This window comes from Micromys minutus, assembly GCF_963924665.1.
Source record: "Micromys minutus genome assembly, chromosome: 4".
NCBI classification, from domain to species: domain Eukaryota; kingdom Metazoa; phylum Chordata; class Mammalia; order Rodentia; family Muridae; genus Micromys; species Micromys minutus.
Window position 1 is genome coordinate 62,597,214 of NC_137973.1, and position 14,410 is coordinate 62,611,623.

At 46.1% G+C, this 14,410-nt stretch overlaps 1 protein-coding gene across 2 annotated transcripts in view; it reads right to left on the bottom strand.

Annotated features, from left to right (window-relative positions):
- The window catches only part of SEC24B (SEC24 homolog B, COPII coat complex component), a 74,820-nt gene extending 74,198 nt beyond the window's left edge, over positions 1 to 622 (bottom strand). For both annotated transcript variants that reach the window (XM_080915745.1, XM_080915744.1), the window contains exon 1: positions 495 to 622. In XM_080915745.1, coding sequence (XP_080771871.1) covers positions 495 to 594 — 100 coding nt within the window. In that variant the 5' untranslated portion in view covers positions 595 to 622. The remainder of the gene's footprint in view (positions 1 to 494) is intronic.
- Between the last annotated feature and the right edge of the window lie 13,788 nt (positions 623 to 14,410).

Below are 14,410 nucleotides of genomic sequence, written 5' to 3' on the forward strand. Positions count from 1 at the left end.
CAAACTAAGTTCCCTTCCAAGCAGCGTGCTCGCTGGGCCGTAAAAAAATAAAAATTAAAAAAAAAAAAAAAAATCAAAGCTACGTTCCTGGGGCCGGAAGGATGCGATCCATCAGGTACCAAGGCGGCTCCATTGACCACGCAACGCACTCTGAGGCCCCGGCGTCCTGTGAGCTCTCTGCCCCGAAAGGGTCGCCCGGGGCAACCGGCCGGCGCCCAGGTCGGAGCACACGGTCCTGCCGGCCGCCGACCCCTACGCTACGGCCTGGGTCCTCGCTGGATAGCAGGCCTGGATGGCCGGCCGCCGGCAGCCCCGCCCTGCCGTCCCCTCGCTGCACCGCGGCCTCCATGTTCCACCGCCGCATCGGGGCCCCACCGCGGCCTCCCCGGGCCGGGCCCGGCCCTGCCCGCCCCGAGCCACGGCGCAGGCCGCCCGCCCGCCCTCTCCCTCCCGCCTGCCTAGGCCCCGCGCCGCGCCCCGGCCTCCCGCCTCACCGTTCTGCTGCGGCGGCGCCAGGCCGGGGACTGCTCCGCCGAGTTTGGGCGGCATCCGGGCGCCGGCAGCCGGGTGAGGAGACCCGGCGGGGGCCGACATGACGGCGCGGCTGACGGCGGCGGCGGCTCCTCCGCGGCGGGAGATGGGCGGAGGGAAGGAAGGCGGGGCCGCGGAGGAAGAGGAAGAGGAAGGAACGCGCCCGCGTCACAGGCCGAGTCACTCTCGCCGAGGACCGCGGCTCGGGTACCCACGCTCGGCCGCGCCACCGCACGCGCGCGGACCCCGGCCCAGCCCTCCCGCGCCAGCGCCCCCTGCAGGCCGGAGCTGCGCGACCACCGCCCCACACAGGCCAGGCTGCGGCGGCGCCGCCGAAGGGGAAGGCGCGGGCCACTGTGGCCGCCGCTACCCCGGATGGAGCCTGCGCCCTGCAGGGCTGCAGAACGGTGCAGAGCTGCGGGCTGAGGTCCCGAGTGCCGGGTCACGCCAGTCCCAGCCCACCCACGTACCCTAACTCGGAAGAGGAAGCCTGGCTTTGGATTTGTTATTTATTCGTGTACACTCCCCCCCCCAACTTAATTCCATATCCTCAGTGCAATCAAGCCAAATGTTTATTGGAAATGTGTAATTCCCAAGCAAAGAGAAAACATTTCTCTTTGACAGATTCTCAGTAACCATGAATGGTCGTAGAGTCAAAACTTTAACCAGTGGCTTTAAACACGAGGAGAAAGATGAACGCCTAATACAAGGAGAGCTGGAAGACAAACTTTATGCCCCCCTCCCCCGCTCGCCAAGGTTGGCTCCGCCCATTTGTGTTTAGGAAGCTGTGGCATCCAGTAGACAGGCCAGCTTGCTTTGACTATTTTAGTGAAATCTTTGAAGCAATCTCCCTGGTCCGTGCAGCAGGCTGACTGGCAGGCAAGGACTGCATTATCCAAGTCATTTGGGCATCTTGGTCCCAAGTAGGTCACGGTCACACATTAGTGGGTGTGCAACTACTCAGAAACGTTTGGATTCAGAATGAGAGCTAGTAAGATGACATTTCCGGAGCGGAGAGATCCTATTTACTGGAAGGTTATGCAAACCTTAAAGCTTGGAGTTCTAGAACACAAAGCCTTCCTTAAATAGTTGCCGTGAAGTAATGACAGATGCCCTATTGAACCACACTAAAAATAAACTTTTAGTGAGTACATTATACTCGTGTGCGCTCTCTGTCTCTCTCTGTCTCTCCCTCCCTCCCTCCCTCCCTCCCTCCCTCCTTCCCTCTCTCTCTCTCTCTCTCTCTCTCTCTCTCTCTCTCTCTCTCTATATATATATATATATATATATATATATATATATATTCATTGTTCAGCTTCTTTACAGACAATCTTCCTGAGCTAAAGATCACACCCCCACTTCATCAAAAGAGGTCACAGTTCAAGCTTCAGCCCTTGCCAGAAGTCCTTTGAATTTGCGTTAAGGATGACACCATGTGAACTGGCTTTCTGCCTCTGGATTGTGTTCTTGATGTTAGCTTATTTTAACCAGGTGTATGGATATGATGGTTTTTGGGGGGAAATTCCTCACACAGACTGAGATATTACGTTTTCATAGATCTCCATAATGGAATTATTCCAAACTTATTTACTTACTTTTGTTTGTGGGTCATGTTGGGTTCAAAGGGAACTCCAGTACCCCAAATTCCAAATGGCAGTTCAAACATCCGGACATGAGCTCAGCCTGAAGGACTTCTGGCAGTTAGATAAAAGCCAGCCTTCTTCATAAACTTGTGAAACTGGTTCCCAACTGTGGTGGTTCGAATAGGATTGGCCCTATAGACTCATGCCTTTGAATGCTTAGCCTACAGGGACTGGCACTATTAGGAGGTGTAGCCTTGATGGAGGAATTATCTCTCTGTTTTTGAGGTTTTGAGGGCTCATGTGCTCAAGCTACACCAGTGTGGTGCAGTCTCCTTCCTCTGCCTGCAGATCTACACATAAATCTCAGCTCCTCCAGCACTATGTCTGCCTGCAGGCTGCCATCCTTCCCACCATGAGGATAATGGACTAAACCTCAGAAACTATAAGCCAGCCCCAAATTAAATGTTTTTCTTTATAAGAGTTGTCATGGTCATGGCGCCTCTGCACAGCAGTGAAACCTTAAGGCACCCTCCATCAAGTGGAGTCATTTCCCATTCCTCTGGCAGAAGTGCTCACATGGTACCTGTGGACATGAGCTCAGTCTGAAGGACTTCTGGCAGTTAGATAAAAGCCCATGCTGGCCTCCATTCTCCTGTGGTACCACAAATACCTGATGTACATTTCAAAGTCCACCCTACCAAAGTACATTTCACCTCCTCCCCTACCCTAAATTCCCCCCCAGCTCACAGGCTTCCCTCCCCTCAGCTCCTGGGTCTCCTTAGAACCCTGCTATTGTGGCTGTTTTCCCTGTGTGCTCTCACTCTCCCTCGCTCAGTGGACTCCTGCTTCTCTCATTCTGAATTCTCTGTTCTCTGTCTCCTGCTGTTCTCCCCTGTCTGGTGGATAGCCCTGCCTATGTTCAGAGCGCTGGCCATGGTCATTCCACGTCCTTCTCTGCTCTGAACCCTTCTAGGTTTCTCTCTCTCTCTCTCTCTCTCTCTCTCTCTCTCTCTCACACACACACACACACACACACACACACACGCACACACACACACGCACACACACACACACACACATACACACACACACTACAATTAAAACCTTCACCTTAATCACACCATAGTTCAATACTATTGCCAGTTTAAACAGGTTGTTTTATTGGGGGGGTATTGTTTATTTGTTTCATTTTTCTTTGGAGACAAGTTCTCACTGTGTAGCTCCAGGCTGGCTATATAGCTGTAGATCCTCCTGCCTCAGGACCACTACACATAGCTCTTCACAATCCGTAGCAACTGTTACCCATCAATTCACTATAGTATTTGTATTAGTCAGGTGTGGAACAGTGGACCATGCCAGAAAACTTGGTAAGGTTGAGCGGGTCCGGGACCCTAGCACTCAGGCACCTCCCTGCCCCCTACTAGATTCCTGGCCCAGAACACATAACCTCACTCCCAATGTGGGTCCAGTCGACTAGCCCAGAACAGAATTCACCATGCTAATGAGCTATCTAGAGACCATGAGGGTTTAGCCAATAAGCTTTCCTTCCCAGACGTTCCTTCCTGTAAAATGCATTTAATCTCTGGTCCACCTGAAAAAGTGGTATGCACCCATTTTCTGTGATGAGGAACTAAGGACTATCTCTTCCCTCAAGAACCACCATGAGGAGCATGGAGAAGGCCTTTGACTGCTGAGCGACACCATCTAAGAGTCCTGCAGAAGGCGCCTCTGTGCTCCCAGACAACCACTGCCAAGCTAAAGACAATCAATCACCAAGGAGCTAAGCTGGAGTTTCCATTCCCCCGCCCTGGGCTTGTCATCATCCTCAGCCCAAGGGTCCCAGACTCTGCTCTCAACTCTCCATGACCCAGTGGCACCTGAATGCTTCACAGAAGGCCCATGGACTCCCGACTCTTCGTTCCCGACCCTCTGCGTGGTTTTCCAGGACTGGATTCTCAGGAGTCAGAGAACCCCAGCTTTGGCCTCCCTACATCCTAGGCTGTTGTTCCACCGTCCCCCCAAACGTTGTTTGCATACTTCCCTAAAGCCCAGCACCCAACAGCGGTGGTTCAGGGTAGACACAGTCTAACACTCTGCATTCTGCCTCCCCAAAGGCACTTCCACACCCCAGTGGTGGGGCAGAATGCAGACCCACAGTAAGGGTTCTCTGGAGTCACAGAACTTATGGAATGTCTCTATATATTAAGGGGATTTATTGTAATGACTCACAGTTTGTAGTCCAACTAAATCAACAATGGGCATCTGTGAATGGGAGGTCCAGAGTTCAGTGGGAAGTCCCATGAGGCTGGGTGTCACAGCTGGTCTTCTGTAGAAGCTGAAATCCTGAAGAAGTAGGTTCCAACAGATGTGTTGGCAAGTTAAGTCTTCCTTCCAATGTCCTTGTGTAGGTTTCCAGCAGAAGGTGTGGCCCAGATTAAAAGTGTGTACCATCTTGCCTGGATTTGGAACTTGTTTTGTCCCAGTCTGGCTTTGAACTCAGATATCTTCTTGCCTTGGTCACCTGGGTTTAAAAGTGCATACTGTCTTAGTTGGGCCTAAGCTTTTCAGGGCCACTATGTCTCAAGATCTCCATGTCAAGATCCGGGTCAGAAGCCTGTGTCTTTCAGCCTCAAGATCTGGATCACAGGTGAGCCCTCCATTTCTGGATCGTAGTTCATTCCAGATGTAATCAAGATGATAACCAGGAATAGCCATTAGAGTGTTCTTTGTAGAATGTTCAGGACAGTATTCAGGAATTGCTGCACCGTATATATCAGTGGCCCCTGGGCATATTTTAAACTGAAGGAATTGAAGAAAAGACTGCTGTAGGGAGAATTCCCCAGCCTTCCCCTGAAGCAGATTATGAGCTGGCATGTGCCTTTGGGAAAGTAGCATACACATCCCTGAAGACAGGAATGCTTGGACAATTTGAAGGGAACCCATGACCTTCTGCTTTTCCTCAAACCCAGTTTTAAAACACACCCTTTCTTCAAATCTCCAGTTCTGTATGACAGACTCAATGTCATATAAAGTTTTTTTAAAAGTTTGTACTTTGGTCTTTTTGTATAGGAGATCCAACTGGGAGCTTAATAGAGTTTAGGGACACTTTGGGAGTGGGGGTAGGAATGTCATCAACCTTTAATTAGGAGAACCAGAGAGAAAGCCAAAGCCTGTTTAGCTCCAGTACCTCCAATTTACTCCAAGTAATCCTGGGTTAGTTTACATTGGTCCTCATAAAGCTACAGTAATTACAATGGCCTATTTTGCCTATAGATGGATTTTCGGTTTTACATAATTAGTTTCTGAGGCTGCAGAGGTGGCTCAGTTGGTAAAGAAGCTCGAGGACCTCAGTTGGAGCCCCTAACTGCACAAGTTGCAACCCCCTTCCTTTCCACGCCCATCTCCAGTGGATCAAGCAGATCTTCTCTAACCATACTCCTCATCCCACAGGTCAGCCCAGCTCACACTCCAGGAACCTGCCAGTCAAACCTGCCAGAGATGCAAATAGGCCACCAAGTGAAGCAGGCAGAACAGCTTCAGATCTTTACTGTCTTTCCTCATCCCAAATCCAATCTCATCCTTAGGTCTGTAGCAGACCACCTGTTGCAGCTTCTCCTCACCTTCTGCCTCCATTCCCGGGGGGCTAAGGAAAATCTTGGTGGAAACCCTGCTTTCCTCACACCTGTGACTTCCCTTAGCTTCACACCCAGTCCATTTCCACTCCTCAATGTCAGCTTCTAACACCTAGAAAGACATTTTACCCAAAACCCTTGGTGGCCACACCTAACAGAATCCCAAAAGAATGCTCCACCAGGCAACACACAGACACCACACCCTCCTAAAGAATGAGAGAGCAACAGAAACCAAGGAACAAAAAAACCCACCCAACAAAGACATGACCAGCACCTAAAATTACAATCATCCCAAACCCAGATGCCCAGGTGCCATGGTAAAAACCCAGTCAATAATGGAAAATATGTCTCCACTAAAGCCCAGCAACCCAGCCACAGTAGGCATTGAAAATTGCAAAGGAGCTGAAGTACAAGGGAAAAAAGCCTTAAAATAGACTATGTCAATGATGGAGAGCCTTAAACAGAAAATGAGCAAATCCCTTAAAGAAACCTATGAAAACACAGTGGAAGGAAATGAGCGAAACAGTTCAAGACCTCACAGTGGAAATAGAATCAATAAAGACAACCCAAGCTGAGAGAAATCTGAGAGTGAAAAACTTAGGAACCCGAACCTCAGAGGCAAGATTCACCCAACAGAATACTAGGGATGGAGAGAGAATGTCAGGCATTGAAGATATGGCAGAAAAAAAATGGATACCTCTGGCAAGAAAATGTTAATATATTATAGATAGATAGGTAGATAGATAGATAGATAGATGATAGATAGATAGATATCTGCAAGCATAAAACATCTAGGAAATCTATAAAAAGACCAAACCTAAATATAATTGGAATAGAGGAAAGAAAAGAAACCCAGGACAAAGGCACAGAAAATGTTTTCAACAAAATCACCAAAGAAAATTTCCCTAACCTAAAGAAGGAGATGCCTCTCACGGTGCAAAAACCAAATAAAACACTAAATAGAGTAGGCCAGAAAATAATGTCCTCTCAGCTCATAATAATTAGAATACTAAATGTACAGGAAAAGAAGGAACAAAAGCTGAAAGGGTATATTAGATGTTATTAGAATAATATCTGACTTCTCAGTGGAGACCCTAAAACCAGATGAATCTGGGCAGACATGCAACAGACTCTAAGAGAACACAGACGCCAGACCAGAAAACTATACCCAGAAAACCTTTCAATCACAATAGATGGAGAAAATAAGACCCTCCATGATAGACCAAATTTAAGTAATACTTATCTACAAATCCAGCCCCACAGAAGGCAGTAGAAGAAAGACTCTGATCTAAAAGCATTAAATACACCCACAGAAACACAGCAAACAATCCAATAAATAAATAAACCAAGATGAGCAAATAAAAAGAGAGGAAACACACCAGCAGCAGCACCACCACAGAACAACAACAAAATAACAGTAAACAACAAACACTGCACATTGATATATCTCAACATCAATGGTCTCAACTCCCCAGTAAAAAGACACAGACTAACAGAATGGATGATAAAACAGAATCCATCCTTCTGTTGTATCCAAGAAACACACCTTCACATCAAAGATAGGCATCACCCCAGAGTAACAAGGATGAAAAAAGATCATCCAATCAAATGGGCATAAGAAGCATGCTAGTGTAGCCATCTTCATATGAGACAAAGTAGATTTTAAGTCAGAACTGATCAGAAGAGATAGGGAAAGACACTATATACCCATCAAAGGATTAAAAAAAAAACTCTCCCATAGGACATTGCAATTTTTCACATCTATGCAGCAAACACAAGGGCATGCAAGTTTATAGAAGAAGAAACTACTACAGCATAAATCACTTATAATCCTTGAACACTGATATTGGGGGATCGAATATCCTACCCTTGCCAATAGATAGGCCATCTAGACAAAAACTAAACAGGGAAATTCTGGGTTGAACTGACATTATAAACCAGTGAACCTAACAGATAATTATAGAACATTTCACCCAAACACAAAGAATGCATCTTCTTTTCAGCACCTTACAGAACTTCCTGTAACATTAACCATATACTTCAAAACAAAACCAGTCTCAACAGATACAGGAAGTTAAAATAACAGCCTGCATCTTATCTGAACACCACAGATTGAATCATCAGTAACAGAAAGCTTACAAACTCATGGAAACTGAACACCTAACTTTGGAATGAAAAATGTGTCAAGACAAATTAAGGAAGAAATGAAAGACTCTCTATAATTCAATGGAAACAAATACACAACATACCCAAACTTATAGGACAAATGGTGGCAGTTCTAAGGGGCAAGCTCACAGCACTAAAGGTCCACATCTTAAAAACACAATGGAGAAATCCTGAATAATGAAATAGCCGTAGCCGGTAGAGGGACCGCCATCCCCACCCCGAGTTGTACTACAAAGCCGCAGTAATAAAACCAGCATGGTACTGGCTCAGAAACAGACACGCTGATCAATAATCAATGGAATGGAGGTGAAGAAACAGGCACAAATCCAAACACCTTTGCACACTTGGTTTTGATAACAAACCCAAAATACACCCTGGGTCGGGGGGACAGCATCTTGAACAAGTGTTGCTGTGCAAACCGGACGGCACACAAGAAGAATCCAGAGAGATGCATACTTATCATCCTCACAAAACTCAACTCCAAATGGACCAAAGGCCTCAGCAGAACACCAGGTACAGTGAACCTGACAGAAGAGGAAATAAGGAATAGCCTTAAACTCAAGGGCACTGGAAAAGGCCTTTCTGAACAGAACCTGTTAAAAAGCTGCTACTGCAGCATAAATCACATATGATCCTCTCACACTGATACTGGGAGCAGAAATTAATAAGTTAATACATAATAATTAATAAATAGGACCTTATGAAACTAAAAGGCTCGGCCTAGTGAAGAAAGCTATTATTTGGACGAAGAGACAGTTTACAGAATGGGAAATGCTTCTTATCAACTGCATATTCAACACAGGACTAATATACAAATTATATAAGAAGTAAAAAAAAACCTAAATATTAAAAAAAAAACAATAACCCAATTTTAAAAATGGGTTACAGATCTAAATAGAATTCTGAAAAGAGAAAACTCAAATGACTATGAAACACTTTAAAAAATGTTCAGCATCCTTAGTCACTGGGGAATTGCAAATTGAAAACTATTTTGAGATTTCATTTTACACTTATCAGAATGGCTAAGATCAGTAACATAAGTGACAGTTCATGCTGGTAAGGATGCAGAGTAAGGGAAACCCTCTCCCATTACCGGTGTGACTGCAGACTTATACAGCCACTACGGAAATCATATCCTCAGGAAGACAGGAACTAATCTATCTCAAGATCCAACTATACCACTCTTAAGCACACACCTAAAGGATGCTTAATCCTACTACGGAGACACTTGCTCAACTATATTCATTGCTGTTCTGGTCATAATAGCCAGAAGTTAAAACCAAACGAGATGTTTCTCAGTGAAGCTCCCTCCTGCAGCAGAAGGGAACAGATATAAAGACTCAGAGCCAGACATTGTGCAGAGTGTGAGCCCTTGACACTCAGGCTTAAACTAGATGTTGCCATCAAATCCCTTCCCTCAGGACTCAGGGAACCCCTCAGAAGTAGATGCAGAAAGAGTAATAGCTAGAGAGGATGGAGGAAACAAAGCCCTCTGTACCAACAGGATTGATTAACATCTGAACTCACAGAGACTGGAGAAGCAGGCATAGAACCTGTACCTGTCTATACCAGATGGAGCCCTAGAGCTGAAAGAAGTGACACATGCCACATTCTCTAGCTCAGATGCTATCTCCAATTGATAGCCTCTTGCAAATAAAAATATAGTGTCCTCTGAGAGAATCTCACTGGGGAAACAAACTATTCTTAAGGGTAGGCTGTGTGCCCAGCAATAGCTGCCAAGAGAAGAGGAACTCAGTCACATCTTTAGAGGTTTCTTGTTTCATAATATCAGAGTTATTAATTCTATTTTTTATCTTAATTAATTAATTAATTATAAATTTTCAAGAAAGGGTCTAACTAAATAGCTTCGGCTGTCCTGACCAAGCTGGCTTCAAACTCACGAAGCTTCACCTGCTTCTGACTCCCAAGCAGATAGCTGGGATTAAAGGCATGTGCCACCATGCCCAGCCTTAATTTTCATTTCCATGTTTCCTTTTATTTTATTTCTCTCTCTTTATTTAACACCACAGGTGTCCGTGTTGTGGCTTCCAGTTTAGTTTTTGTGAGATTCCTGAATGTGCAAACAGGCGGGCCTCTTTATCTCTACCTGTTTCTCCTTGTGCCATCTCTTGGGATCTTTTCCTTTTGTTTGTTTTGTCCTATTCTGATGGGTCTTACATTATCATTATTCCTTAGAAACCTGTTTTCCAATGAAAGAAAGGGAATGGATCCAGATGGGGGGGAGCTAGGGGGAAAGAGTAGATGGAGGGCAAACCATAATCAGGATATATTTTGTGAGATAAATAAATCTATCTGAGAGAGAGAGAGAGAGAGAGAGAGAGAGAGAGAGAGAGAGAGAGAGAGAGAGAGAGAGAGTGCCTGGTAGGCATGATGGCACATGTTTGTAATCTCAGCACCAAGGAAACAAAAGACCAACTAATCTCCAGGGATCACAAGCAAGCCGGCTTTGTCTACTTGTCATACTGTGGCCAGGGAGAAACCCTGTCAAGGAGGAAGGGGCAGAGGAAGAAGAGAAAGAGGAGGAAAGAAAAACAAAACAAGTGAACAGATCCTGAAGAACAATACTTAAATTGTCTCTGACAGCCACATACCGGTTTACGGAGGCATACACATATATGAGCACATGTGCACACGCCCCTGCCCCACGGGCACACACTTTTATTCAGAATTCTATAGAATGATACGTCCACCTTAAAGTGTCTGAAATACAGACTCTCCAACCCAAACTCAAATTTAGTCAGAAACAAAGCTCTGTGTGTGATTGAGCCTTGGTCGCAGATCTGACTGGATTGAGAGGTGTCTAAATGTCCCCAGGAATGCCTCTGATCTTGAGGGCTGGGACACAAGTGGTGGTGTAATCCATCCATGAATTCACCATTTGAATGGGCTATTTGAGTAGACCAGTGCAACTGTGGAAGTGTGTGTGTGTGTGTGTGTGTGTGTGTGTGTGTGTGTGTGTGTGTGTGTGGAGAAGTGTGTTCTTAGGGCCTATTCTACAGAGCACATCTTGGCTTTGCTCTTTTGCTGTCATGATTTCTCCTTGCTTCTTTGTTTCCATGAGATAAACAGCTTTTCTCCAACATTCCCTTCTTCCATGATGCCTCTGCCTTACCATAGGCCTGAAACCATGAACTGAAACCACAGAAGACCCGAAGCAAATTAAATCTTACTTAAGTGTGCCTGTCCTTTTTTTCTTTCTTGGTCTGAGTGCTGAGAACTACCACTTTTGAATAGCAAAGGTAAACTGAACTGGTCTGTTCTTCGTGGGAGGCTTCAAGTCCCTCCTTTGAGACATCTTTGCAAACTTCTGCAAACCTGGAAAAATAAAAGATACTTAGCCCCAAAGTAGCACGAACACCAAATACTCCTTGTCAATCTTAACTGTTGTGATGTGCAAAATTGTTTCGATGCTGTGGCCAAGTCTAGGTCAAGAGAAAAGTTGTCTTTGTGGTTTTTGAGTAACAGGGGAAGGAGACATAGTTCACCACTGTCACCCTCAGCAGCCTGACTTAGACTTTCAGGGACCTCAGCTCAGGCCAAAACAGGATTTGTAGCTTTAATGCTAAACACAATTTCAGGGCTAGCCAGTTTATGAAGTGGAGTTGGTGGTTTAATCAGATATTTCAATCCAGGCTTGAGCGCAAAGGTTAAGAGAAGCAGATCTGCTCAGAAGATAGACATTGTTTTGGTGAGGTTTGCTTGCTTGCTTGCTTTCTGAGACGGGGTCTTGCTATGTGCTTTTTTGGCCTCTCAGCTCACAGAGATTTGCCTGCCTTTCCCTCCTGATTGCCGGGAATAGTCATGCCTGGCTCATGGTCTTCTGCATCCAGCTTGAAGCTGGATCACTGCTGTTTTAACGTCCAACATTTATATTTGTGTGTAATAAATTAAAAAAAAAAAAAAAAAAAAAAAACCCACACTTACGCTGGCTTGGCACCGGCCCGCGGGCAGTCTTGGTCTGTTTCCAGCCTAGCACACAGCCGGAGACCACGCGTTTCTCTTTTCCAAGGCCTCTCCCACCCACGCTGGCTGTGCCTCTCCAGCTCTGTTGCTTTCACCTGCCCCTGCTCCCCTCACTACCTTTTCCCTGGAGCTCAGTCCTTGCCCAATCTACCTCAGGTATGTTTTTTCCCCTCTGGCCCTCCTGAGTCTCCTCTCCAGATGGAAACAACCGGACAATCTTAGTTTAGAAGCAACAGATAACACGTTCAGTGGGCACCGAATCTATCATCCTACATTTATCAACTGTTCTGTGTTAGAAATCTTACGGTGGTGGTTCCTGGTGGAATCCAGCACCAGATCTAGCAGTCCGGGCCTACAAAGTGTCTGCTCTGATCCCACCTCTCTGTCCGAAAAGGTGTGGTCCCCTCCCACGCCCCACCCCCCGCGGTCCTGGAAGACCGCCTCCTCCTCACCCAATGACTGGCTTCTTGTCTTCTTTATTACCCAATCAATTAGGGGAAAATTCTGCTACTTATATTGAATGGTTTACTAACGCTATACCACCAGCCTTTACAGTATATGTTGTGGATTGTGCTGGTGTTCTAGCTGAAAAGAAGCTTCAGTCAGGGTTCCACATGAGGGTTTCTCTTCCTTCCCAGGTCCCCCAGGTCCCTATGGCTTCCTGTGACTCACTATGACTGAAATTCAACCCCCCCCCCCCCGCCATGTACTCAGGAACAAAAGGAAAATGCATGCATTTCCCGGAAAAGCTCCCGACAGACCCTTTGTGTTGTCCGCACAATGCTAGTTCCACCCGGCACCAGAGTCCTAAGATGGAGGGAAATGGGGTTGGATAGAAGTGTGCCTGCCTAGAGTAACCATCACTACAAGTTTCGAAGTAAGTACAGGACTAACAAGAAGCCTAGGAAATGGAAGAATGAAAACCGCCCAGTGGCCTGACGCAATAGCTCAGGTTGAGCAACCCCATGTATTCCCCCGGGAACCTGGGAAACCGCTGCGAGCCTCCTCCGCCGTTGGAGAATTTATAACCTGGCATTCTGAAGGGAATAGAGCGAAGAATAATTTGCTAAATACACCTGAGTCTCAAGCCGAGCAGGCTTTGGGATAGCACCATATGTCAAGATCAAAACAGATATTCATAGAGTCGACCTTCAACGACAAAGGATCAAATAGTACAGGGCACACTGTTTGAGAGGAGAGCCCATTTCTAGAGTCCTATAAATGTGTTTGCATTCAAACAGATGAGATGTCAAAGGCTGTTACTCTCCTCTCACCATTCCCAGGAAGAATATATGCTCAGAGGATGTATCCGCATCACTAGACAGAGAGGGCAGCCAGGAGTTTTAAGCTTCGGGACCCAGCACACTCTTCTTTCTGATACATATTTACTCCTCTATTGAACAAGTGAATCGCCCGCTGGAGGGTCTTTTTAAAATGCAGGTTCTGAATGGCTTGCTTGGGGCTGACCTGATGCTCTCTATTTATTTATGGGTTTGAGGCAGGATGTTAGTATGTTGACCTCACTGGTCTCAAACTTTGAATGATTTCAAATGATTTTCCTGTTTCAACTCTCAAGTATCTGAGAGTTGAGTGTAATCCACAATCCAGGATAGATTCTGCATTTGTTGTTGTTGATGATGATGTTCTGTTGACTGAGCCAGGGCTGGCTTCTAACTAACTGTGTAGCCCAAGCTGCCTCTTGAGGAGATCCTTTAGCCTCAGCTTCCTGGATGCTGGGATTACAGGCCTGGGACCACGGTCAGCTCAGAGTTCATGTTTTTCCGAGCTTCCAGGTAATGCTGGTCCTGGTCTATGGGCCATGCATTGAGTTTTATTAACTGAAGTTCCCAGGAAAGAGAGAGAGAGGAAGAGAGAGGGAGGAAGAGAGGGAGGGAGGGGAGGAGAGAGGAGAGGAGGGAAGGGGAGGGGAGGAGAGGAGAGGGAGAGAGGGCACTATATCAGAGTGAAAAAAAAAGACGATACAAGATCAAGTGAGTAGGCCTCTGATAATGGAGAGTTAGTAAAGTTAAATTATCTTGGACTAACCTGGATTCCTCTGGGAGCCATTCATTGTCTCCATCATGCATGCGCTAACATCCTCGTGAGAGTCAACGCCTTTAAAAACAGCTGGGCACGGTGTAATGCGCACACCAGCACTTGTGAGTTCAAGGCCAGCCTGGTCTACAGAGAAAGTTCCAAGACAGCCAGGGATATACAGAGAAACCCTGTCTCAAAATCCAACCAACCAACCAACCAACCAAAAACAAAAACACCAAAAACCAAACAAAACCTGAAAACATGTTCTGGGGCTGGAGAGATGGCTCAGTGGCTAAGAGCAGGTTTGATTCCCAGCATCCACAAATTTGCTAGCAACTATCTGAAACTGCAGTCTGAGGAAAGCAGGGTTAGACATCAATATGTGGATTTTGGGAGGTCATAAACTGACTATAGGAAATGGATTTTTACAGATGATGTATCATTATTTTCCATCTCTTTAGATCTAGTCATTTCAAA